The sequence below is a fragment of the Pseudonaja textilis genome, chromosome 18, assembly GCF_049901715.1.
Source record: "Pseudonaja textilis isolate UNSWEBS1 chromosome 18, rPseTex1.2, whole genome shotgun sequence".
Classification (NCBI taxonomy): Eukaryota; Metazoa; Chordata; class Lepidosauria; order Squamata; family Elapidae; genus Pseudonaja; species Pseudonaja textilis.
Window position 1 is genome coordinate 6,857,344 of NC_142007.1, and position 25,509 is coordinate 6,882,852.

At 43.4% G+C, this 25,509-nt stretch overlaps 1 protein-coding gene across 3 annotated transcripts; it reads right to left on the reverse strand.

Moving 5' to 3' along the window:
• Positions 1 to 1,076: 1,076 nt before the first annotated feature.
• RCC2 (regulator of chromosome condensation 2) lies at positions 1,077 to 17,710 on the reverse strand. 3 transcript variants are annotated; one of them, XM_087914806.1, is made up of 13 exons: positions 17,615 to 17,710; positions 12,264 to 12,609; positions 10,870 to 10,963; positions 7,766 to 7,909; positions 7,530 to 7,661; positions 6,995 to 7,083; positions 6,587 to 6,701; positions 6,333 to 6,499; positions 5,477 to 5,657; positions 5,117 to 5,222; positions 4,847 to 4,919; positions 3,824 to 3,901; positions 1,077 to 3,049 (listed from the first exon to the last, which is right to left on the reverse strand). In XM_087914806.1, the coding sequence occupies exons 2-13, from the start codon at positions 12,588 to 12,590 to the stop codon at positions 2,945 to 2,947; spliced, it is 1,611 nt and encodes a 536-aa protein (XP_087770932.1). In that variant the 5' UTR covers positions 12,591 to 12,609; positions 17,615 to 17,710; the 3' UTR covers positions 1,077 to 2,944. The 3 variants fall into 3 exon arrangements, with proteins under 3 accessions (XP_087770932.1, XP_087770931.1, XP_087770930.1); XM_087914805.1 differs by lacking the exon at positions 17,615 to 17,710 and adding an exon at positions 15,811 to 16,026; XM_087914804.1 differs by lacking the exon at positions 17,615 to 17,710 and adding an exon at positions 15,539 to 15,649.
• Between the last annotated feature and the right edge of the window lie 7,799 nt (positions 17,711 to 25,509).

Sequence of the window (25,509 nt, forward strand, 5' to 3'; positions counted from 1 at the left end):
GCACTGAAAAAAGTGACACGACCATTTTTCAGAATTACGACCTTTGCGGCATCTAAATTCAGAGCTAGAAGAATTTAAAGAAATCAGAATTTAAAGAAATCAATACACCTACATGGAAAATATGGAGGGGCTCAAAAGAATTTTGGAGTTCTGCTGCTTAAGGTACAGGAACACCTGTGATGGGTCTTTTTCACTGACTTTTCTCTGTTGACTTTAACCATTTCCAACATCTCCATCCAAACTCCTTGACTAGCTTCTTCGGATAATTTTTGTCTCACTTTCCATGTCTTGGAGAAATGATCATTGGGGTAAGCATGACAATATCAAGATGTTCTCCAGAGTTTAACCCAGCTCAAAAATATCTCAGTAAAATTGCTCAGGGGCTGCCAAGCAAGCAGTGGCACATTATCCCCAAAAGCGGGATCTTGTAAAGAGTAGGCTTCCTTCAATCTCCTCCTTTGGGGGGTTTACAGTTTGACTCTGATTATGGCTTGTCTCTTCCAATAGAAGAACAAGTAAAACAAACAAACAAACTCAAGAACTCAAAAGTCCCTCATTTCCACACCTCGTTCTTCGGCCATTTCTAACAGAAAATTCTGCATCCTTTTGGAGGGAATTAAGTGCTTCTCAACACTCAACTTTCCTAAAACTCTAAATGCTTCCAGAAACATCTTGACAGTTTTATACCTGACCGCTATTTTATTGTTTATTCTCCCTTAATAACTTACAAAATTTTCAACTTATCATTTTGAAGAAAAGATGTATTACATACCTAGTCTTTCCGCCGCCCCGTGAGTACTCAGATGAAAAGCTGAGTTAATCCCTTGGGGGTGATTCAATTGATCTGACAAACTCTCTCCAGAACTTGGAAGTGAACTGGACCCCACGATCCGAAACCTAGAGCTGCCTTTCCAGGCAATTCCATGACCTGTTTTTAGCCAGATCAGGAGTTTAACAATCTGCGTGGCAGATTTGTTCTAAAAATATTTGGCTATGCAACAGGTCCTGATATAAATGCAGGAGCATCTCTACTGTTAGGTCAGTACAGAAGGAAGGAAGAAATTAAGACTGCAAAGTCTAAACAAACCCATCATTTATTTAAACATTGGAGAAATATAAAATAAAATGAAGGGGGGAAAAAAAAACAAAAGAGAATGCCAAGACTAGGATAAAACCTTTTTTTCCCATCTCATTTAACTTAAATTTGTTCTCGTCCCGCTGACCTCTTCTTCCCCTTGGTGAAGAAAAGAAGCCAGCAGTTTTAAACGCAGACCTTTATCCCAAAAGCAAAACTTTTTACTTAGCACAAAGACAGCCATTTCTTTGGTGAAAATGGAAGTACCGGTAACTCTTTTTCTTCTTTTTCTCCCATGGCAAATAAATTATCCCCCGTTACAATGATGGTGAAAGAGGGAAAGTGTCAGTCTGTCCCTCATAATGGGTTAGAATGACTTAGGCAAGGAAGAAAGAGGAACATCTGGTAAAATCAATAAAACAGTAAACGGGGGTACCAAACGTGGCTGAACGTACCAAAACAGGAAGAGAAGAAAACGTTTTGAAACAGCCCTGTGCAAAGGGAGTCGACATCATGATTTTTCTCAATTGCAAATTTAACATCCAGTCAGCAGGTGCTGCCGCCTTCCAACTTTCCCCAAGTGCCATCTATCAGTGGTGGGTTTCCATTTATTTTTTCCCCTGGTTGATGGCTCATTGTTCTAACTCAAAAGTTAGCAGGTTAAAAAGGTGGCCGAACCCCATCGAGGGACGCCCATGATGGTGGAAGGGGAAAGAGAAGTGCGTAGCTTTCAAGGCAAAGCCTTTCCATCCCATAAACACCGATTGGTGGGCTGAGGCAGCTGCAAATTAAGTTCCCACGATCAGGGATCAAAGGGTGGTCGCCTCTTAGGGGTTCAAAAGAAGGGGTCTGCAGCAATGGCGTTCCCCAGACTCAAAATATTCTAAGGGGTAGGAGGCCTGATGCGTCAGTCTCAGAACCAACCTCTCAGCCGCCATTCAACGATCTGAAGAAATTCCTCTTTCGAAAGAGGAACTCAAAATTTCCACTTTCTAGGAAAGTGGACGCCAATCAATAAAGAGAAAAAGATAAACAAGGATTTTTTTTTTCCAGTTTAAGTACCAGGATCAGAATTTAGCCTAGAGAGGGAAATCTCCCTCCAGCTATGTTTTAAGGCAACAAGTTCACTTCACTTGTTCTGAAACCAGATCTGAAGCACCCTCCTGTGGTCAGCCTGCTGATCTCAGGACAACTGCCACTTTCAAGGAAAATGTCCTACGAGTCTCCCCGTCCTCCAGATGCCCAACGAACCAGGTTGTGAGAAAGCAACGCTGTGCATCACAAAGGAACACACAATGACGCTTAGCGCCTGTGGCAACACGGAAAAACAGTGGCACAATCGCTCAGATCAATGGGAACTCTTGAACTCAGAGGCCTGATGCCCAATTATACCAAAGGAAATTACAGAAAGGCACAGAAATTAAAAAATATATATATAGTGCCTTCTTCGGGGAAAAAAACAGAAAGCATAGGCCACTCTTTGCAGTAGAAAAAAACAACTTTCAATGATGGCTTACTGGTCCCAAACAGGTTTAAGAGGAGATGAACAAATGGAGAAAAACGGTGCTGAAATTGGCATCGGACTATGGTGACCGAAAAGAGACGAATTCTTCAATTTATCCTCCTCCACCACCACAAAAATAAGGGAAACGAAAACAAAATACAAAGAAGCCACCTTGGGAGAAAAGGATGGGGTGGAGGGAGCAGGGCACGGAAAAGTCGTAGCGACAGGTAGTTAAAACTTCAAATGGCGTATAAAAACCGATATCTCAGAAGTCTAACAAAATGCACGGAGGGGCGGCCCGCGGTCTCTTCGCCGACCGCCAATGGGGGCACTCGGCCGCTTGAGGGAAGAGTCACGTGCCCGGGTCAGAGGGTGCGTGGATTGTATTCTGGCAATTTCTTGATTTTCTCCTTTTCAGCTTCGCTCTCATCGCGGGCAATCGCCAAGGAGTGCGCGTAGCCCATGGCTACCTGTAAAAAAAAAAAAAAGAGAGAGAGACGGGATGGCTGGTTGGATCGCCAAGCCCCGCTTCCCTTCGCGGGCAGAGCTACGCTGCACCAAACGAGCCGCGCGACAGCTTCGCGCAATCGTCGTGTTTGCGCATTAAACGAAGGCGCTGCCGGCGTTAGGAGGCAGCTCCCCGAATGCAGAGGCCGAGCGTTTTGCACGTTCTATAAAAGTGTTTTGTCATACACGCACGGTTGAGTCCCGCCAACATCCCTGCTCCTTATACAGTAGTTTGAATATGCTCAACATTTGAGGAGATTGAAGTGTAATTATTAAATAAACCAATACACAGGTTTAGCTTTTCCCCTTCCTACCCCTCCCTTCTGGCTCCCCCCAAAAAAACCCTACTTCCTCCTCTCACACTCCCTGTGTTTCCTTCTCTTCCCACCAAAACCTCCTCCTTCCATTCTTTCCCCTCCCTGCTATACACACACACACTCTATCCATCTGTCTCTATCATACATACATACATACATATATATATACACCTATCTTCTCTGTTTATATCTGTCTATCATCTATCCCCCTATCCCTCCCCCCTCTCCCCACCCATTTCTTTCTTTCTTTCTTTCTTTCTTTCTTTCTTTCTTTCTTTCTTTCTTTCTTTCTTTCTTTCTTTCTTTCTTTCTTTCTTTCTTTCTTTCTTTCTTTCTTTCTTTCTTTCTCCTCCCTCCCTCCCATCCATCCATCCACCCCACTCACAAACACTCTAATCTATGTATAAGATGCCGGTTTACCTGTTCTGTGTAAATCCCATCCAGCGTTTTCACCTCCTGAGCTGCAGTTGAGGACTTCGGCTTGTGATCTCCGTAACCCTGAAAAAAAACAAGGAACCCAGCAGGCTCCGTCTGCGTGTCTGTGTCTGTCTCTCTCTCTCTGTGTTGTGTGTGTGTGCATGTACATACACACACACACACACACACAGCTAAACTTAGCGCCTGCTTTCCCAGATTCTGAATGGAGAACAGCTGAGCTAACCAGACACCCACTCAGTTGGCACCAATCATTTTGTTACGGAAAAATATCTGCAGTTGGCCAATCAGCAAATTTAAATAAGCAGATATGCAGGAGGCTGTAAGAGAAGGACTAATAGAGATTCACTGCACCAAAAAAGATGAGGAGTCTCGGTGCGCCAGGCCTCTCTCGGTAAATATCCAGATCAAAAGGATATTTTTTCTTTTTAAAAATGAGCATGTTTTCTTTGTCAAAAGTCCTCCTTGTGCCAAAGGCTGGTTCTGAGATGCAGCAAAGACACCACCCCCAAAAGCACCCAGGGATTTAAAGGGCTTAAAAGACCCTCATCCAGCCACATAAGTACGAATCAAAGGGTAATAACAAAGAGTCAGAAATAAACACCTATCGCTACATCTTGGCCCGGCGTACTCACTCAACTGGCAGCGATTCGCTTAACGAACGCGGCCAGAAAAGTCATAAAACGTCTCACAGCCACATACACCATTTGGGGCTCATCTGTGGTTGTAAAGTTGAGGACTATCTGTAATTTGGAACAGCCTTTTCAGAGAACGAAAGCTAAAGAAAGAATCTACGCCTCTGGGAATTTTCCCATTTTCCAATCTGTTCTCCACATTTTCTAAGTGGGGGAAACTAGCAACTTCATAGAGAAATGAAAAGAAAAACCCTCTGCTGCTAAGTCAGGCCCATCACCAGCAAAACTGCCAAGCAACTGGCATCGGAGTGGTTGCTGTGATATGGGCGACAAATAAATGTATTACATAAAATCAGCCAAACCACCGTCTTACCAGCTCCCCAAAGGTAGGAGAAGGTCCCCAGCTGATGGTGCTCTCATCCGCTGCAACTATGATACTGCTTTTCCTGAAAAAGAAGCAGAAAGTTACTGTAGAAGAGCTGCAGATGTAGAAAGTGGACAGATGTTCTAAACAAAAGCGCCCAGAAAACCCCAGCCAGCATAGCTAACCGCTGGATCGGGGGAATTCTCCCGCAGTACACAAGCTCTCTCCTTCCAGGAAAATGAAGGAAAGCAGAAGAGAAGAATAAAATAGCTTCCTTACCCACAAGACAAACTACGGATTTTCCAACCGCATAGATCCTGGACGGTTTTGGGGTACATCGTTGACTCTCGGGAAGTGTTCGTTGCTCCCCAGAAAAACAGGCCTCCTGCAGCAGGCACCAAGGGGAAAGAAACGTTTTGGTTTTGTGCATTATTCAGCGGGATGCCTGCTCTCTGCGAGGCGATTAGCAGACAAGCGCCACGCGAATTGGAAGACACGCCGACATTCTGGTTTCCTCTGTTTAGTAGGAGAGAGATCTGAATTGCATTAACTGAAAACCGTAAAACAGGCAGCAATTTCCACGAGAGAGAAAAACACGCACTTCCTTGTGATGTCTCACTGACAGCAGGCCAAGCTTACCTGTTTCGCTGACCGCAAAAGAGCAGGTGTAGCCTGCGTAGATTTGCACAGCCCCGCGGCCAGGGAAGTCGAAAAGCTTCACCAACCGTGGCACCATCTCATCCCGCTGTTCCGCATGTCCCAATCGGCCGTAACCGCCAAATCCCCAGGAGAAGACTCGTTTCTGTGAGTCCAGGATGAGCTGGAGAATGACAGGTTGTGAATTAAAATGTAGATTGAAGAGAAGGAGTAGTAAAAAGAGAAGAAGGAGAAGAGGTGATAGTAGAGGAGGAGGAGGAAAGAAAGAAAAAGGAGGTGGTGGTAGAGGAGGAGGAGACGAAGGAGGAGGAGGAGGAGAGAGAAGAAAAAGAAGAAGAAGAAGAAGAAAAAGGAGGAGGAGGAGGAGGAGGAGGAAGAAGGGGGAGGAGGAGAAGGAGGAGGAGGAAGCTGAGATGAAATATTCTTCAACTCTGAAGTTTCATAAAAGATTCCAGAGTGATGGATTTTTCCAACTTTGGTTTAAAAAAAAAAAAAAAAAAGGTTGGGCCTCAAACTTTTATTCTTCATTTTGAAGGGTCCGTTTTGAGTCAAGAATGCAATTCCAGCCATGTCCTATTTAACCAGCAACATTTAAATGAGGTGTTTTGAAAACAGCAGAGAAATATGTTTTAAAGTTTAAACACTTGGAAACAGCAGAGAAAATATTTTAAAAGTTTTCTTCCTCATCTACTCCAACCGGCTGTGACGTTTCTTAACAGCCAGAAATAGTTTAAAAAGCAGCACACCGACCCAACTTTCCATCTTCTGCGGCTCCCCGTTTTTCAGCAGTCAAAGTTTGTCGCTGAACTCAAACCACGCAGAGAACTAAACCTCTTACCGTGTGATTTGCACCGCACGCCACATCCCTTACAACGATGTTCGGGACCGGTAAGATCTGGCCATCTTTGGTTTTCTCGAGAAAGATGGCTACGCGACGGGGAACCAGCTCGCAGTCGTATTCTATCCTTTGGGCTCGGGCAATGAATTTCCCGTCGGAGTTGTGCCCTGTTGTGCGGCAGAAAGTTCGAATCTTAAGGGGCGTCCTTCAAACTTTCTCTCCCCAAAGACATCCAAGGCTGTAGAAATTCCTACCTAGCTGTCCATATTCAGGACAACCGAACGAGTAAAGATTCCCTTTGCAATCCATAATCATGCTAAACTCTGCCCCGCAAGCTACCTTGGTAATCGGCTGGCCGTTGTACATGATCTAAAAGAGAACAAGAAAATAAAAATAAAAAAAATGAGTTCAGGGACACTTTAGTCTGCCATTAGCACAAGCCTGTGTAAATTTTGCTTTTTAATACACATCTCTTTGGCCAATTGGACCTTAAAAGTTCTTGAAAGAGAAGCTAGAACAATAATGCTTCCAGTTGAGGAAGAGGCGGTATTTTTCACAATCTCAACTGGTGGTTCAAGCAATGAGAAATGGGGGGAAAGGGCGAAAAAGCTGAATTTGGAATAGCACGACCAATGTTGCATTTTGAAGTTTGCTTCTTGTACCTGCGTAGGACTGGGAATGGCGTCGGTCTGGTTCCCCAATCCAAGCTGTCCCATCTTGTTCTCCCCGAAAGCAAAAACAGATCCGTTCTCTAGAAGGAAAAAATTCAAAAAAAGGCCCTTCTTATCCCACTCGGCCAAAACCTGCCCCAACCTAAAGCTCGAATGCAGCTTAATACAGATAGTTCCAGCTTACGACCACAATTTGGTCCTAAGTCACGAAAGCCAATAAGGAAGTCAACCACATAATCCTGCCCGATGTTACGTCTTTTGTGGCAACTGTTAAGCCATTACTTGCCATAGGGCTATTTTTGCTGGCAACTGGAAGATAATTCTGATTTCCAGCCAAAATGATTTCCACAACAATGCCTGGACTTCAACTCCCAGAATTCATAGCTGACTGGGGAATTCTGGGAGTGGAAGTCCACACACCTTAAAACGACCCAGGTTAAAAAAAATACCGTTCTAAAATATCTCGGCAGAATTTTATAAGGAAAAGAAAAGAAAGGCACAGACACACAACCCAAGGCTCCAATACCTATGAGGGCCAGTGTGTGGTTGCGCCCACAAGCGGCCAACACGACTGTCTCACTGCTGAGCACTTCTATAGGCTTGGGGGCGTCGACCCGCTTGGTATCTCCATGGCCCAGTTGTCCTTTGTCGTTGCGTCCTGCGGAGACACACAGGGAAACACGCCGTTTGTGTGCGCTCCGTGCATTTTTCCAAGGAGGTCTTGATAAGCTAAGACGCACAGAAATGAAGCCATGGACTCACCCCAGCTCCACAGCTTCCCTTCCACGGTGATGAAGAGGCTGTGAGCGGCACACGGACCCGAAATTACTGTCCGGACTTGGATTCCTGAGAGACATCCGTACCTGTGCGGCCCCCACAGATTCTGACCAAGGTTGCGATAAGCAGCTGCAAAGATTATTATTGTTAATTCAAATTTGGACTCCGGATCGCATATACAACCAAGAACGCTATATAAATTATTAAAACATACGACTACCCAGACAGCCTGGACTAATCAGAAAAGGAAGATAAACGGGATTAGCTCCCATCCCAATAAAGGTAAAAGTTCCCCTCTCACATACGTGCTAGTCGTTCCCGGCTCTAGGGGGCGCTGCTCCTCTCCGTCACAAAGCCGAAGAAGAGCCAGCGCTGTCCGAAGACGTCTCCGTGGTCATGTGGCGGGCAGGACTAAACGCCGAAGGCGCACATAGCGCTGTTCCCTTCCCACCAAAAATAAGGGTCCCTATTTTCCTACTTGCATTTTTTACATGCTTTCGAACTGCCAGGTTGGCAGGAAGCTGGGACAAGGAATGGGAGCTCACTCCGTTACGCGGCGCTGGGGATTCGAACCGCAGAACTTTCCGATCAACAAGCCCAGCATCTTAGCCATTGAGCCACCGCGAACCTTTCCGTCCCCAATATATGAATACAACGAAACCGGAAGCTTTTTTTTTTTTAAAAAAAATTCCTTGGTTCGGCCTTTTTAAATGCTTTCATGCGACTTATTAAGCTGGAAGATTTTTAACCACAATTTGTTTTTTGCATAGCTGAATGGGTTGTATGGTCCCAGAGAACTGCTGACAAGCACAGAAAAGTAGGAGAACAAAGGAAAATTTTAAAAAGTTAAGTAAAATAAGGAAACAGGTGAATGAACCCCTTTAGGGTCTGCATGAGTGAAAGACTGGGCTACTGGGAGGTCTCCTTTGTTGCTGAAAGTGCTTTCTGGGTGGCTGTTCATAATTCAGACTTAGGTTCTTCTTTATATTCAAACTGTTTTTAAGATGATGGCCAATTAAGATGGCCAATCAGGCAATTAAGATTCTCTTTTGCAGCTTGGAAAAGTTAGAAGCACAACAATAAAAAGTGAACGTGCAAAATTCGTAAAGCGGAAAAAAATATCTGCCGGCTGTGGACTAAAACTTCCTCCATGCGCGTTACGGGGTCCCGAGTGCTGTGTTTTTGCCCAGGAAATCCGAGAAATGGAACTTTTTCCTGGGTTCTCAGCAGGAGAGAACCAGAGGCTGGAAGCCTTGAAGTTTAGTTCATGCATTTTACATGCCCGCCTATTGTGCCTCCTTTGCCCTGCGCCAGCCAGACCCTGCCCCGTCTGCTGGTGCCTCTTGCTGAAGATTACAGCCTGAGCCCAGACAGCCAAACAAAGGGGACTTAGTCTAGCTTGGAGACTGCGACGTCAGCCCTGAGATAACAACGGTTGTGGGATGCGGGCAGTGACTACGGGGGCATTTCTCTCTCTCCTTTGAATGCGGACCCTGAAAAGAGATTTTTGCAAACGGAGCCTTGAGCCTGCCGAACTCCCTATAGAAGGGTTTGCACCTCAACGTAAGTGTCTGGTTTGGCACAGCAACCGACTTCCACAGATAAATAAGTGCAGAAAAAAAGCTATCGCAACAAGCCTGCCTTCCATTGAGCGTCTGAACACTGTACGCCATCGGAAAGAGGCTGAGAAAATATCGACAGACCCCCCTCGCATCCTGGACATAATCTATTTCAACTTCTCCACCTAGGGCATTGCATGGCAAAACAATTTAAAACATATAGTTTCTTTCTCCGGAGCCACCACTCTGCTAAACACATAATTCTGACAGCAATATCTCATTTCTCATCTTCTCTACTATCTTTTCCTATTGGTATCTTATAATTTGTCAATTGTTTGTAACTAATCATTGTTAACTATGATTATGACCTCTGACCTACACACTCTATCTATCTATCTATCTATCTATCTATCTATCTATCTATCTATCTATCTATCTATCTATCTATCTATCTATCTATCTATCTATCTATCTATCTATCTATCTTATACACACACACACACAGAGTGAGCTTATGTCCTGGAGACAAATGTGTTGTGTGTCCAATCATACTTGGCCAATAAATAATTTAATTCATTATTCTAATTCTCATCCTTATGTTCGGGCTTAGTTTTTGGGGAGGAAAATAAGGAGAAAAAAATTCTGCCTCTGCCTACCAGCATCCATCGGTATTCATCTGGCTAGTGTCCTGTCAGTGTGTGAGTTGAGGGCTGTTTGGAAACTGAAACAGTATTTGCTGTGTGAGCAAGGAGACTGGGCGTGGCTTAGCTCAACTGTTCCGTACTAAAGCTGGTTGCTGCTGTGAAATTAAAATGGAAACTCCTCTCCTCTGCTTGTCTTTTGCATTTGGAAGAGATTTCTTTTCAGGTGGGGAGGGGGAGTAGAACTCCTTAGCATCAGAGCGTGTTAATAATAATAATATAGGAAATACTCTAAATGCTCTGATGGTCATTTCAAAAAATCCTTTCTTAGTGAGGACCTAGAAGGCAAGAGCCAAGGACCTAGAAGCCTAGAAGCCAAGAAATACGTGCAGTATTTCAACTTTGTAGGTTTTAGAGATCTGTAGATTGTGATGATGCATTAGTGATTAGTACACACACACACACACACGTTAGGAACTGCTGTTTTTGGTTTCCCAAACTCTCCACCATTTAAACTGGCCAAAATGATTTTAATTTCTTTTTTTTAAAAAATAGTCTATTTTCTGGGTGGCTCCCTGTGCATTCTTGCCCTGTGTTTATTTAAAAAGGCAGTGCTCCAGGGGAGGAAGAAAACATCATCAGGCTTTCCCATAACTTACCAAAAAAGGGGTGGTTTTATATTTCTTCTGGAATAAAAGTCTAATGGAGACCATTAAAGACACCCAGCCTAAAACAATAACAGCCCCACTTGTCTGAATCCAGTCACAGATCTTCGCTTAGACATAAGAGCAATCGGCTGCAGCCACAGGTGGCTGGAATAGTGGCCTTCCTCAACTGTGTTTCCATGCAGGAAGATCATTAAATCCAGAAACGACAAAAGCTTCCTCACCTTGTTGTTTGGGGACTTCTTTCCGGCCAATCAAGTCCCAGTTGGTGGCTCCAAATATCAAAAGCTGTCCTTTATATTTCGAGCCTTCCAGTTTCTGAAAAGGAACAAAAACAGAGCATTTGATTTTAGGTGTGAGCTGTGTCAAGTCCCAAGAATCAGGAATTAAAAGCGGAAAGCTAAAAGCGTGGGTCGAAATCCACAGCAGAAAACGGGAGGGTTTTAAGCACCCCTAGCAGACAAGATGCACCTTTTAGCCTCCGACAAAAGTAAAGAGAACCCTGCATTTATTTAAGAAACACGGATAGCTTTTTTTTTTTAAACAGGTTTTTTTTCCCCCTAGTTTTATTATTTTATAATGTGACATACAAAAAGAATACAAAAGCAATCATTAGGGAATTAGGGGTGGAAAAAGAGACGTGGATAGTCTCTTCCGACTCCTTTGGTGCAGTTGAATAAGGTATTAAGATCTACCTTCAACTTTTTACTTTTTCGTAATAATAGAAACAAACCATTTCTGTAGCAACAAATCTAATCGGTAAAACCCAAAATCAGAGTTTCATTATTTTCCACCTCAAGCACAAAATCCAAGTAGAAATAAAAGAGGAAACACGCATAGCTGTTTTATGAGTTTTTAATTTGTGGAAAACTTGCCAGCGAAAGGCAGAAATCGGAGGAGGGTGGGGGTAAAACCGCAAAATTTCTGCGTTCGCACAACTTTTCAACCATGACAAAAACCAGAGGGGATCAGATCCCAAAGAGAGAAAGAAGTTCCCATATTTGTAGTCTGGATGAAAATGAAAGGATGCAGCATTCAATAAATAATTTATTTTTTAAAATAAAAAAGCTAAAGCTTGCAAAAAAGAAAGAAAAAGCTAAAACTGGCCAACAACATGCTATTTAATCCTGCATTTCAGTCTGTAGTCTGTTCTGGAGAACTTTTATTTTATTTTCTGTGGGTGGGGACAAACAACGGGGAGGAAGAGGTTGCTTTCATGAGTTTGGTCTTTTTAATGACATTAATTCATTTGCAAACTCACAACTCATTCATTCATTTGCAAACTCACAACCAGGAGTGCTATTCAGCCAGTTCAGACCGGTTCTGGCGTACCGGTAGTGGAAATTTCGACCAGTTCAGCGAACTGGCAAACACCACATCTGTTTGGCCCTATCTGCCCACCATTGCTCTTTCCCTTCCTTTATTCCCCTTTATTTTTTTTAGCTGAGCTGATTCGCACAGCCGAGCAGATTGCTGCGCCTCAGCTGAGCTCAAAAACAGCCCTGCGCGAGGACGATCTTTGAGGGCGCAGAACCAGGAGTGTGCAATTTGGAATCCCACCCCCGTGTACAACCCTAGACCCATTTCCCAGATAGGTCAAGGCAGATCTTCCCCTTACAATGCGCTCCTTGGTGTGTTCGGGCTCGTTGACCACCACGGCGGCCTGGGGTGACTGCAAGCCGGGCGGGTTCTGTTGCTCTCGCCCTCCGGCCCGGGGCGCCTTCTTGCTTCCTCCGGGGGCGGACAGCAGCGGCAACACCAGCCCGTCTTGTTCCTCTCCGCTGCTGCCCCCGCCTCCATTGTTGCTGCTACTGCTGCTGCTGCCCCCACCGCTTCGGTTCTTCTTCTTGGCGGTCAGCGGGCCCCCTCGGCCGGTGCTCGCCCGTTTGCGCGCTGTCCCTGTGCCGTTCCCTGAACTGGCTGCATCTGCCTTCCGCCGGGGCATCTTCGTAGCTTCCTATCTTCTGCAAAAAAAAAAGAAAAGAAAAAAGTAAGATTACTAAGGAAAGAACGCAGAAAAAACAGCCGCCTTGCAAAAGGGTGCAAAAAAACCCCAGAGAAATGCAGAGAAACAGCAAGGAAATTCACCCTGTTTCCAAAATAAATGACGATAATTGTGTTTTCCCACAACCTCATATCTGCTGCAAGGCTGCGAGTTTAGCATTTGCGCACCTTTTTATAAGGGTGTGCTTGTGAAAGAGGTTATTTTATTATTCTACACAAAGGAGTTTGCTTAAGGGCACAATCTTGCATTTCGTGGAAAATACCTGGCTGCGTGCGCCTAAAATAACAAAAACCCATTAAATCCAGCGGAATTTGCTCCCAAGGAGCAGATCAGAAGAGGAGGAGGAGTATTAACTTAATTAACCTGTCTTTTTCAAGCTTGGCCATTTTTAACAGGTATGGACTTCAACTCCCAAGATACCCTCGTCAGCCATGTTGGCTGAGGAACTCTGGGAGTTGAAGTCCGCACATCTTGAAGTGGCTTAAGTTTGAAATAGAGCTGCATTCATCCTAACATGGAAGTACTTTTACACAAAAAAAGTAGCTGAAAATTGAAGTAGAAAGCGAAAGTGCCCCATCTCAGGTATGTTCCTCCTTTTCCCAGCTGCTAAAAAAAAAAATCAATTTATATCTGACAAAGCAGGGGATTTTTCCCCTTCCTGGCAGGAGATCATCCCAAAATAAATGACAATAAAATAGAATATAAAGGCAGAAGTTGACCCGAGCTGTAAAAAGACCAAAGGGAAGAAAAATATTTGATTATTTATCCCTCATAAATTTTCTCGTTTTCCCCTTAAAAAAGGAGGAAGTTTGCAGAACTAAGCTCCCTCGCGTCCTGATAAAAAGTAATTATTTAAAAATGATTAAAAATGAAGATGAGAAGAGGAAAGAAAAAGAAATACGAAACAAAAAGAATTTTTTTTTAAAAAAAGTTCCCATGCTCTTCCTGTTCTCCAAAAGTCTCTGAAGACCCTTCCCCAAATCCCACCTTAAACCTCTGAACAGGCTTGTCTTCAGCCCCTCCTCAGATAAAGCCCTGCAGATGGGCACCTTCAGCCCCTCGACAAGCCAAGATGCAGCCCCAGAGAATGAGTGGAAACCAAGGTTAGTTGGGGGGGGGGGCTGAACATGCCTCACAAGCCCAATTGGGGTCCCCCACCCCATTTTCCCCCCCCTCCGTTCCAAACCAAACTGGAACTAGCCAGGATTAGAAAACTTGGCTGGTTCGGCTGGAGAAACTTCCAACCCAAGTAGAAGCAGCTCTAGTTTAAAATCCTGGGCTCTCTGCTGAACCAAGATATGAACTCGGTTACCCAAATCTGGGTGGGCTTGACTCCCCTAAAATGTCCCTAGGAAGGGCAGACCCCCCCCCCTAAAAAATGAGGGGGTCGGAGGAGGGCTGTTGGGAGAAAGTAAAGAGAAATCAATCAATTAGGGTTAGTTTTTAAAGGGACCCCCCCCATAAAAAGCTCATCGGGTTGGAAACCCAATTTGGGGGGCCTGGAGAGAAATACCCCCCCCCCCAAAAAAAGGGTAAAGGGGCAGGAACATGGACCAAAATGACCAATTTAATTAGGAAAAGTTGCATTTTTACTGCAAAAAATATTCCTTCCTGTCTACCCCTCAGAAAAAAACATCTTTAGGGGCAAGAAATCTTAATGATACAAACCGAGATGTCCCCCTCCCCGGATCTATTTTTCCCTTCAAGCCAGGTTAAGGCTGGGGGGTGCAGGGCCACAGGAAAGGAGGCCACCAGGTGAAGCTGCTTATCTCCCCTCTTTCTAACTCAAGGCCAAAAACCAGGGAGATTTCTCTCCTGCTATTTGGGGTGTGTGTGTGTGAAAAAAACAGGACCCTAAAAGGAGCTCCCCACTTTAAAAGTTCGTTCCTTGATGCCAAAACTTCTCAGGGCTGCAAACGGGGTGCAGGCTGAAGATATTGGGAGCGGAAAGACCCCCCACACCTTCCAGACCCTAACCCCCTCCTCTCTCCAAAGAAACCCCCTCCCCCATTTTCACATCAGGGTCTGTCTCCTCCTGGCGTCTGTCCTGAAGCCCCCTCCCCTCCAAATCCTTCTCTGCTGCTACTTCCCCCCTCCCCAAGTTTTCTTCCCCCTCCAAAAAAAAAAAAAAAAAAAAAAAGAAAAGAAAAGAAAAGGTACCCGATCGCCTTCATCCTTCCATGCACAGACAGGGAATTAATTTTAGCAATGGTTACTTTTTTTCTTTTTTGGCAAAACTTAAAAAAATCAGAATTGCAAACTTTCTCACGGGGAAGGAAGGAAAGAAGAGTTTTGTTTTGTTTTTTAAAGTTTTTTAAAAAAAGAAAAGGGGGAAAAAAAAGGCGGATTTGGGCACCGGGACCCTCTTCTTCCTCCTCCTCCTTTCCCCACACCGACCCCCTCCCCACCAAGCCAGCCGCCGAACAAAGGCGAGGGAGCCGAATCGCGTCGCCATCCTTTCCTCCCCCCACAACCCGGTCCGGACACGCGTCTTGGGCTGCACGCAACCCACTTTGTCGCCCCCCACGCACAAAACCCCGTACAAAGTCCCAGCAAATAAAATAAAAAAATCCCCCTCCCCGCATTTTTGCAAAGGAAGCCCCATGCAAAAGTCCCCCACCGGAGAGATTCTTCCCCCAGCTCGCCTTTGAAGCCCCCTCCCAAAACGAGGCCTTTTTTTTTTTGCAAAAAGCAGGTAATTTTGCACAAAACCTCTGTTTTTTCCACCACCCCCTCCCGGTGGGGACTTTTCCGCCAATGCAAAACCTTCCTCTTCGAAACCCCCCTGCCCTCCTTCCAAACCAGACGCCCCTGCCCTTCTTATTCCTCCCCCCCTCCTTCCTTCCTCTTTTTCATTCTTTCTTCCCCCCCCCTCTTTTCAAACCCACCTCTCCTCTTCTTGACTTTATTTCTTTTTTTTGGAGGGGGGGGCGGGGAGGCTGGGCCTTTGCCCCGAGACTCTCCAATATAATCTCCTCCTCCTCCTCCTCTTCCTCCTCCGTCTGTTTCCCTCCCCCACGAAGACGCCTTCCTGGCCTTAAAAATAAAAAAAAAGGGGGAAATTGCACCTGCCTTCTTCTTCTTCTTTTTTTTCCCGCTTTTGCAAAAAATCTCTATAAAGAAACCCGAAGAAGGAAGGGGGAAAAATATGGAAACAAACTTTGCAAGACGTCTTCTTGGAGGGGTCCGGCTGCTGTGTTTGGCCTCCCCTTTCTGGAAGGGGGAAAAGGAGGGGGCTTCTTTGCGAAATTATACGATCCTCGGTGCAAGTTGAGCATTTAGGAGGAAACCCCCCCCTTTTGCAGCGTCCCTTTTTTTAACCCCCCCGCCCCGTTTGCTGTGTCTGCCTCCTTTTTTTTTATTGATTTTGAACAATGGGACCTCTGTCTGTCTGCGATTAAACCACGTGGATCCGCCTTCCTTCCCCTTTTTTTTAAAAAAAGAAAAAAAAATTCATCCCCCCCCCCTCCGTAGTCTTTCTCTGCCCCCTCCTCCTCCTCCTTCCGTCAATCTTGCAAAAAAAGAAAATAAAATAAAGGAAAGAAAGAAAGAGAAAACACGTCGCCAACTTTCACCTTCCTGCCAACTGCAGCGTGGATCAAATTGCAAAGCTGGGTTGCAAATGCAAAAAGTCAGCCCCAAATATGTTGCCTTGGTTTTTTTTGGGGGGAGGAAGGGGGTGGCCAGCCAAGCTTTGAAATCTTTTTTTTTTTTTAATGTTTTGCACTACTTCCTGTGAAGGGGTGGAGTGGGGGGGGGATGATAGAGGGGGGAAAAAAAAACGGCTTTGGCAGAGCCCACCCACCCGATAGACTTAAAATATAAATAGGCGCCGCCAGTACAAAACAGAAACACATGTACGGGCAAGGCAAGGAGAGAGATTCGGGATTGGAGTTGGTCTGGAAAGGGGCCCCGCTCGCCTCTAAGCAGCACCCCCTGAAGGACAGGATGACTCCGGTAGGAGAAAGTAGGATCCTTTTTAAAAATTGTTATTATTATTATTATTATTATTGTTGTTGTTTTGCAAAAACTGCAAAAATATGATCCTTTTTAAAAATTATTATTATTGTTGTAGTTTTGCAAAAATGGCAAAAATATGATCCTTTCTAAAAATTATTATTGTTGTTTTGCAAAAACGGCGAAAATATCCTTTTTAAAAATTATTATTATTGTTGTAGTTTTGCAAAAACGGCGAAAATACGATCCTTTTAAAAAATTATTATTATTGTTGTTGTAGTTTTGCAAAAATGGCGCAAATATGATCCTTTAAAAAAATTATTGTTGTTTTGCAAAAACGGCAAAAATATGATCCTTTAAAAAAAATTATTATTATTATTGTTGTAGTTTTGCAAAAACGGTGAAAATATGATCCTTTTTAAAAATTATTATTGTTGTAGTTTTGCAAAAATGGTGAAAATACGATCCTTTAAAAAAATTATTATTATTGTTGTAGTTTTGCAAAAACGGCGAAAAAAGGATCCTTTTTAAAAATTATTATTGTTTTGCAAAAACGGCAAAAATATCCTTTTTAGAAATTATTATTGTTGTTGTAGTTTTGCAAAAACGGCGATTTGCAATCAGCAAAACGGGCATTCTTTTTTTTTTTTACAAGGAAAAACAGGTGGTTTATTTTATCAGGGCAATGAAGCCAGTTTCTGGATCGCACAGAATTCATGGTGAGTGTGTGTGTGGGGGGGTCAGAGCGTTAAAAGAAATAGTGCACACTTTTGGTGGGCACACAGCAAAAAGGGAAGGGAGGAGGCAGAATGGCAAAGCTTGGACACACACGCACACACACACACACCCCCGGGGAAAAAGAAAATTTGCAAACTTAAGAGATTTCGCAGAATTCCTCGGCAAAGTTTTCCCCGTGGCCACCCTCTTCCCCTGTTGAATTGAGACAGTATTACTTTATTTTTTTTAAAAAAAGGCCCCGTTGAGAAGTTTTGCTCTTTCAATCCTACCCTTTTTCTCCCATCACAGGAACTGCACCGCTGGCCACATCTCCAAACCCGCTTCTTCCCGGCTCCAAGATCGAGGTCTCGTTGGGGCCCACAGACAGGTGCGGGAGTGAGTGATTCCCACAGAACCAGTTAAAACCAGTTGCAGAAGGGATGCTGGGAAGGAGGAGAAAAGATACCTTTCGCTGAAGCGTTCCAAGCCTCCCTGGCAGAAATCCCTCAGGTGCTGCCTTCACCTGGGTTCAAATATAATGAGCCGTTCTGTGTTGCACGGAAGCTGCCTCAACTTGTCTTAATTGCCTAAGACGCCTCTTGGGTGTGTCTGGAGTCTTTTATATTTTTTTGCTCTAGGCACGAAGTGAAATTGGGACTTTTTCATGGGGAAAACGCTAGATCAGATCTGGACTGATTTGTTTGGATTTCTCCACCTATTCTAACTTGGCCGCCTCCATACAGTCCTCGACTTAACGGCCAGAATTGAATTGAAGCAAGAAACTTGTGAGTTTTGCCCCAAATTTATGACCTCTTGCCACGGCTGCTAAGTGAATCAGCTGTTCAAAGTATAACTTGGTTGTTTTTGTTGTTTTTTTAACTCATTTTTTATTTTTATAACATAAACAACAAACAAAACGATCTTTCATTTATACAGTGTGTCCTCTGGGTATGTATGTTTTGTGCACATATTAATATTTGTATACATTTTTTGCTCAGTTTACATTCATATTGTAATCTATCCCACATTACGTATCATAATATAGCATTGTTACAAGTGTCATTTAATTTCTCACTTTATTTTTCCAACCATCTATAAAAAAAATTCCCAAATCTTATAAATGCTCCCTTCTTGTTCTCTAATTGCCAGTGTTAACTTACTCATTTCTGCACATTCTATTATTTTCTTAATCACCTCCTCCTCCATCGGTGCTTTTTCATTTTTTCCAATTTTGAGCAAATTGGTTGTTAAGCAAATCTGGTTCCCCCCATTAAGTTTGTTCGTCAGGAGTTTGTAAAAGGGGCATCGCATGGACCCCCAGGACACCGCAACCGTCATAAATATGAATAGAATTATTTATTGGCCAAGTGTGATTGGACACACATGGGATTTGTCTTGGTGCAAATGCTCTCAGTAGACATAAAAGAAAAGATACATTCATCAAGAGTCAAGAATCATAAGTTTCAACGCTTAATGATAGTCATAAGAGTACAATAAGCAATCAAATCATACTAGGAAACAGTCAATATAAATCGTAAGGATACAAGCCACAAAGTTACAGGGAATAGAATAGAATAGAATAGAATAAAATAGGAGTAGAGTAGAATAGAATAGAATTCTTTATTGGCCAAGTGTGATTGAACACACAAAGAATTTGTCTTGGTGCAAATGCTCTCAGTATACGCAAAAGAAAAGATACATTCGTCAAGAGTCAAGAATCTTCAGGTACAACACTTAATAACAGCCATAGGGTACAATAATCAATCAAATCATACTAGGAAACAGTCCATATAAATTGTAAGGATACAAGCGACAAAGTTACAGTCGTATAATCACAAGTGGGAGGGGATGAGTGGTAATTAATAATTAGTAGACTTTGTAAATTGAAACCGGCTGCCGAGCGTCTGAACTTGGATCATGTCCCGGGGGGAGCGGAGGCAGCAATGGATGTGAGTTTGAAAAATGATCATAAATCACTTTTTTCCATGTAAGTGCGAGCAGTCACTAAATGAATTGTTGTCCATCAAGAAGCTCCTGTTTGTCAGTTAGATTTACGAAATAGAGTCAGGTACCTGGATGCAGAATGGACATACAACAGGTAGTCTTCCCCTTACAATAGTTCGCTTTAAGTGACCGTTCAAAGTTACAACGGCGCTGAAAAAAGTGACTTACGACCGTTTTTTCCTCCCTTAACGGCCACTGCAGCATCCCCATGGTCAGGTGATGGCTACTGACTCGCATTTATGATGATTATAGTGTCCCAGGGTCTTGTGACCCCCTTTTGCGACCCTCTGACAAAGTCAAATGGGAAGCCAGATTCACTTAACAACCGGGTCACTGACTTAACAATTGTGATTCGCTTAACGACTGTGGCATGAAAATTTGTAAAATGGGGCAAAACTCACTTAACAAAATGTCCCAGCCACAGAAACGTTGGGCTCAATGTTGGTTATAATTCGAGGACTATCTATCTGGCTCAGAACAACATTTATACACTAGCAGACTTCTCATTAAATTCGACGTTGAGTGGAATTCTGGGAGTTGAAGTCCATGTTTTAAGCTGAGGAATTCTGGGAGTTGAAGTCCATGTTTAAGCCGAGGAATTCTGGGAGTTGAAGTCCATGTTTAAGCTGAGGAATTCTGGGAGTTGAAGTCCATGTTTAAGCTGAGGAATTCTGGGAGTTGAAGTCCATGTTTAAGCTGAGGAATTCTGGGAGTTGAAGTCCATGTTTTAAGCTGAGGAACTCTGGGAGTTGAAGTCCATGTTTTAAGCTGAGGAATTCTGGGAGTTGAAGTCCATGTTTTAGGCTGGGGAATTCTGGGAGTTGAAGTCCATCCATCCTAAAAGTGGCCAACTTTGAAAACACAGGTGAAAACTCAGCTCTCTGGAGAAGTTTTTAATGGCGGCAAAGATGGAAGGAAAGAGAAGGAAAGGGTGACCTAATCCACCAATTATTTATTCATTCTAGTATTTGAGTTTTAATTGAAGAAAAACTTTTCTCAGTTTAGTTTTTATTGCCTTTTATCAACACTTGAAATGGTTGCAAAACAGGCACTAGAATGGTCCTCCCCTTTCTTTTGATCGTCCACAGGTAAAGCTTTTTATTTCATAATGCAATAACTACAGTTGAAGATCTAGGTAAAACACATGGCAAAATTTGCAGTCACTTAAAATGCATTTTTTTTCACCCTGAGAAACCTTCTGCACTGCTCCCCAACTCCCAGCAGGGGGCACACAGGCCCTTTGTCTTCCTGTAAGTGAAACCAGATTTGACTCACGCCCCTTCCCCCCCACTTCCCCCCGCCCCCAATATTATTAGTATGACATATTTTTATGAAAGATCCTGAAACGTTACCGCAATGCTTTCATCATCATTCTCGGGCTGGCAGAAGACGAGACATGTGCTGAGTTGATTTAACTTTTTGGGTTGTTTTTTTTCAACCATCCAAATCCCTTTTTCAGGGCGGAAATGATAAGTATTTTGCAAGAACAGATGTTTCGCACCCCTGGCCTTGTTGGAAAATCTCAGATGTCTTTGCTTTTTTTATTTTTTATTTTGCAGAAAGCCCTAAAATTCGTTCAAGAGGGGTGTGGGGGATTTCCAGACTGCAAACCCGTCGTCCCTTTTTCGTTCCTCATTTGTGTGAATTCCAGCCACGTGGCGTGATCTGATTCTGGGGCTCTTAATAACCCCCAAATTGGTTGGACTGCAACTCCCATCGTGCACCAACTAGCAGGAGGGGAGGGCAGGTGAAACAAATTTGCAGCCAAATGCCTTTCAGGAATTGAAATAAGAAAAAGAAAAGAAAAGAAATCCTTGAAAAGCCTTTACAACTTATTTTGGCAAGAGGAGACTTCCTCAGATTTTTTTTTCAGAGCTCGGATTGCAGGATCACTGCTGTATTTTGAAGTATGGAGGAAGTCCTTCATTCGGAAGAAAACCATTATGTCACTAGTTCCTTCGCTTCGCTTTAGGAGAACAGCTCCTATTTAGAAACAAGGCGGTCTAAAACAAGGTCTCTTTGGCGTGAAAACTTGAAACGTCCTTCATCCTGATTAGTCAATTTCTATCTTTTTCTGGACCGCCTCAAACTTCCAACTTTTTCCGCTGTGTACAAATTTCCACAACCAAGTCAAGATTTAACTAATTAAGGCTGTGATGGAGAAGGGCAGAATTTGAGGAATTATTGAATCTGTCATCTGCACCTCTATAACTGTCTGGTTTTTGTTCTGCAACCCAAAAAGACAGACACAGACTTCAGAGGAAAATTAGGACTGTAAATAAAAACAATGGCTACCAACCTGCCTTCCATGTATATCCTGCACGAGACAAAAAGAGGGCTGTGAAAATATCTAGAGACCCCTCACATCCCGGACATAAACTGTTTCAACTCCTTCCCTCAAAACATCGCTACAGAGCAGGGGTCCCCAAACTTGGCAACTTTAAGACTTGTGGACTTCAACTCCCAGAATTCCTGAGCCAGCTGCCTGAGGAATTCTGGGAGTTGAAGTCCACAAGTCTTAAAGTTGCCAAGTTTGAAGAGCTCTGCTATAGAGCACTGCACACCAGAAAAAACTAGATACAAGGACGTTTTTTCCCCGCATGCCATCATTCTGCTAAACAGCTAACTTCCACAACACTCTAATAATTTACTAAGACTGTATTACTATTCTTCTCATCCTTCCTAGTACTCTTCCCGCTTATGACTTTAAATATGATTTTATGCTTATTAGTAACCCATGACTCTCACTAAATGTTGTATCTTACGATTCTTAATGAATGTGTTTTACTTTTTCTTTATGTACACTGAGAGCCTATGCACCAAAGATAAATTCCTTGTGTGTCCAATCACACTTGGTCAATAAATAATTCTATTCTATTCTATTCTATTCTATTCTATTCTATTCTATTCTATTCTATTCTATCCTATTCTATCCTATTCTACTCTTCTATTATTCTATTTGTCAGGATTCCGGCAGTTACCCCTATTTAAATCATGAGTCTCGAGCCAAACTTCCAAAACTTCCAAAGGATTTATTGGGAGTTAACATGTCCGGCACTGCCTGGGTGCAGCCGACTCTGAGACACACAATTCATTGTCACCCTTGATCCTGGTTTCCCCCACTCCCACCCCCTGGGTGTATCGTAATAATAAGGGCAATATTAGCCTGTGCAGAGATGGACAGACGAACTTTAGAAATCAAAAATAAGGGTGGGACAGAGTTTTATAAAGCCTGGAATAAAATATATGAATGGCTAGAGTCAACCAAAAAGAAAAAGGGTTGATGCTTTATAGGAATGAAAATTAAAAGTTTTGTAAACCAAAGAGAATGGAATATGGAGATGATACGGATGCAGGAGTATAAAAGACAATTGTAAATATGTATATAATTGTAGATAAATGTAAATAGAAACAATATGCAGTTAGCACTATACTAATAACATAAGGCAAAAAGGAAATTAACTGTTATGTGTATCTCTATAGTATAGCTCCATGACACGCGTGGCACAAGCGGCACGCAGAGCCATTGGTGCTGGCACACGAGCCGCAGGCAAACTTATCTCACTGCGCATGCGCGTGCCTCACAGCTGGTTTTTTTTCTGGTTGGTTTGAGGCCTTTTCAGCTCCCAGAGGCTTGGAAAAGCCTCTACAAGACTTGAAGGTTGAATGATAGGCCAGTTTCATCACTTCCTGTAATACCGAAGTGACGAAGCGGGCCTATCATTCAGTCTGAAAAGCCTTGCAGAAGCTTTTTCCAAGCCTTTGGGAGGCCAAAAAAGGCCTCAAACCAGCCAAAAAAATCTGTGAGGTAAGTGGGGGGGGGAATTGCGTGCACATGTGCAGGGACGTGGGGAGGGGGGCCCACACATTGCATTCTGGGTGCTGGCACGAGAGTTTTTTGGGCACAGGAGCCCAAAAAAGGTTAGCCACTCCTAACTGCTATACCTTGTATGGCCAAAACGATGGCCAAGAAAGTCGCACTGTGTTCAATTGTTTTTAATGTTTATTCAATAAAATTTATTAATTAAAAAAAAAAGATTTCCACCAACCTTTGTCATTTTAATTTTAATGCTTAAGAGGTATGGGCTTCATTAAGAACTCCACACCTCTTAAACTTGAACTTGAGACCGTACTCCAAAAAAATGCCATGTAATACCAGAAGTGATGAAGTCAATCCTTGACTTACAATGGTTCGTGTAGTGACTGTTCAAAGTCATAACAGCGCTGAAAAAACCTGACTTACGACTGTTTTCATACTTCGACCATTACGGCATCTTCACGGCCACGTGATCAAACTTCAAATGCTTGGCAGCCGACTCATATTTATGACAGTCACGGGTTCGTGTGATCCCTTTTTGTGATCTTAGGACCATGTTTCACACTTACGACTATTGCAGCATCCCTGGGGTCACGTCATCAGAATTCAGATGCTTGGCATCTGATTCACATTTATGACAATCGCAGTGTCCTGGGGTCTTGTGACCCCCTTTTGCGACCTTCTGACTAGCAAAGCCAACGGGGAAGCCAGATTTACTTAATGACCCCGTGACTGCAATGATTCACTTAACAACGGTGGCAAGAGAGGCCATTAAATGGGGACAAAACTCACTTAGCAAATGTCTCACTTAGTAACAGAAATTTTGGGCTCATTTGTGGTGGAAAGTCTGGGACTGCTGTAGCTGAAAGTATCGAAAACACAAAAGGGTGAAAGATTAAAAAGAATCGGCAGTAGAAATAAACTTCTGGATGGCAAGGCTCCAAATGAGCACTAGATGGCACCCGTGAGCCACTTTTCCTGCAAAAAATCTTACATGAAACCAGAGTCCTGCAAAGGGTGGATCTTGACCCTGGGGCAGCTGAGTCAGAGACAGGTAAGTTCCTCCCAACAGGTGAAGGTAGAATTTATGGGAAGTTACCTGTGCTGTTTCTTCCATAGAACTGTGCAGTGTTACCTGCCTCGCTTGGATTTCGTTCTCAGGTGAGGAGAAAGGCAGCCGACAAACCCAGGGACGCAGCAGCTGCTACTCTGCTCAAAGGCAACTGGACTCATTGAGGACAACAGAGAGTCAACAAACAGGTTTATAAATCCTTTTATGTTTTTTTACATGTTTGATTTGAAGTCATTAGTCAAAGCAAAGAACGAGTGCAATTTAATTTAGCTTCCTCTTTAGGTTTTCTTTCCTGCCCGTCTTAAAACTAGTTCTACTTATAAGCTGGTCACTGATTTTTTTTCATGCTCCCTTCTGAATACCCAGGTAGAAAAGGAAATAATCTGATTTTTCCCCTCTGATTCAGAAGTGGAGTTTTAAACGCTGCTCTTCTTTCTGTCACATGAAATCTGAATCTCGGATGCTGCCTTGCACGGAACTGAAATACTACGTTTGGCCCAGGGTGTTGCATGCTCTGAGGTCAGAAGCTCGCCCAGGATTTAATCACAAAAACAATGTTTTCCCCCCAAACTTTAGATCCAAAGAGAGGCTTGCTTCATTTTATTTTTATTTTTTGACCTTCTGCCTACAAAGCCTGCACTGCCTCTGAACTGCACCTCTTTATAAAAAGGAAGTCATTGCAATATTTTAATCTAACGTCATGTCTTCAGCGTTGAGAGGTAGGGTTGCAACAGGTGAGCAATGACTTCGTCTCATAAGGTAGACCCAAGGTGAAGTCAGCAGATGAGGTGTGCATTTGCACAATGAGGTCATCAGCACGCTTCCCCCCCCCTCATTTCTCTCTCTCCCCCTGCCGCGTGAATTTGAATTAAATAGCTTGCAGAAAACTACAGGTAGCCCTCAACTCACAGTTGAGCCCTAAATTTATGTTGTTAAATGAGGTTTGCCTCCATTTAACGAGTTTTCTTGCCACGGTTGGATGAAGAACGGTTGCAGGAACTGGGTCTGTCTAGTGTTTAATGAAAAGAAGGACCAGGGCAGACAGGATAGCAGTCTTCCAACATCTCAGGGGCTGCCCCAAAGAAGAGGGAGTCAAGCTATTCTCCAAAGCACCTGAGAAGGCAGGACAAGAAGCAATAAATGGGTGGAAACTAATCAAGGAGAGAAGCAACTTAGAACTAAGGAGGAATTTCCTGATAGTTAGAACAATTAACCAGTGGAACAACTTGCACCTAGAAGCTGTGAATGCTCCAACACTGGAAGTTTTAAAAAACATTACGACTGAACTATTG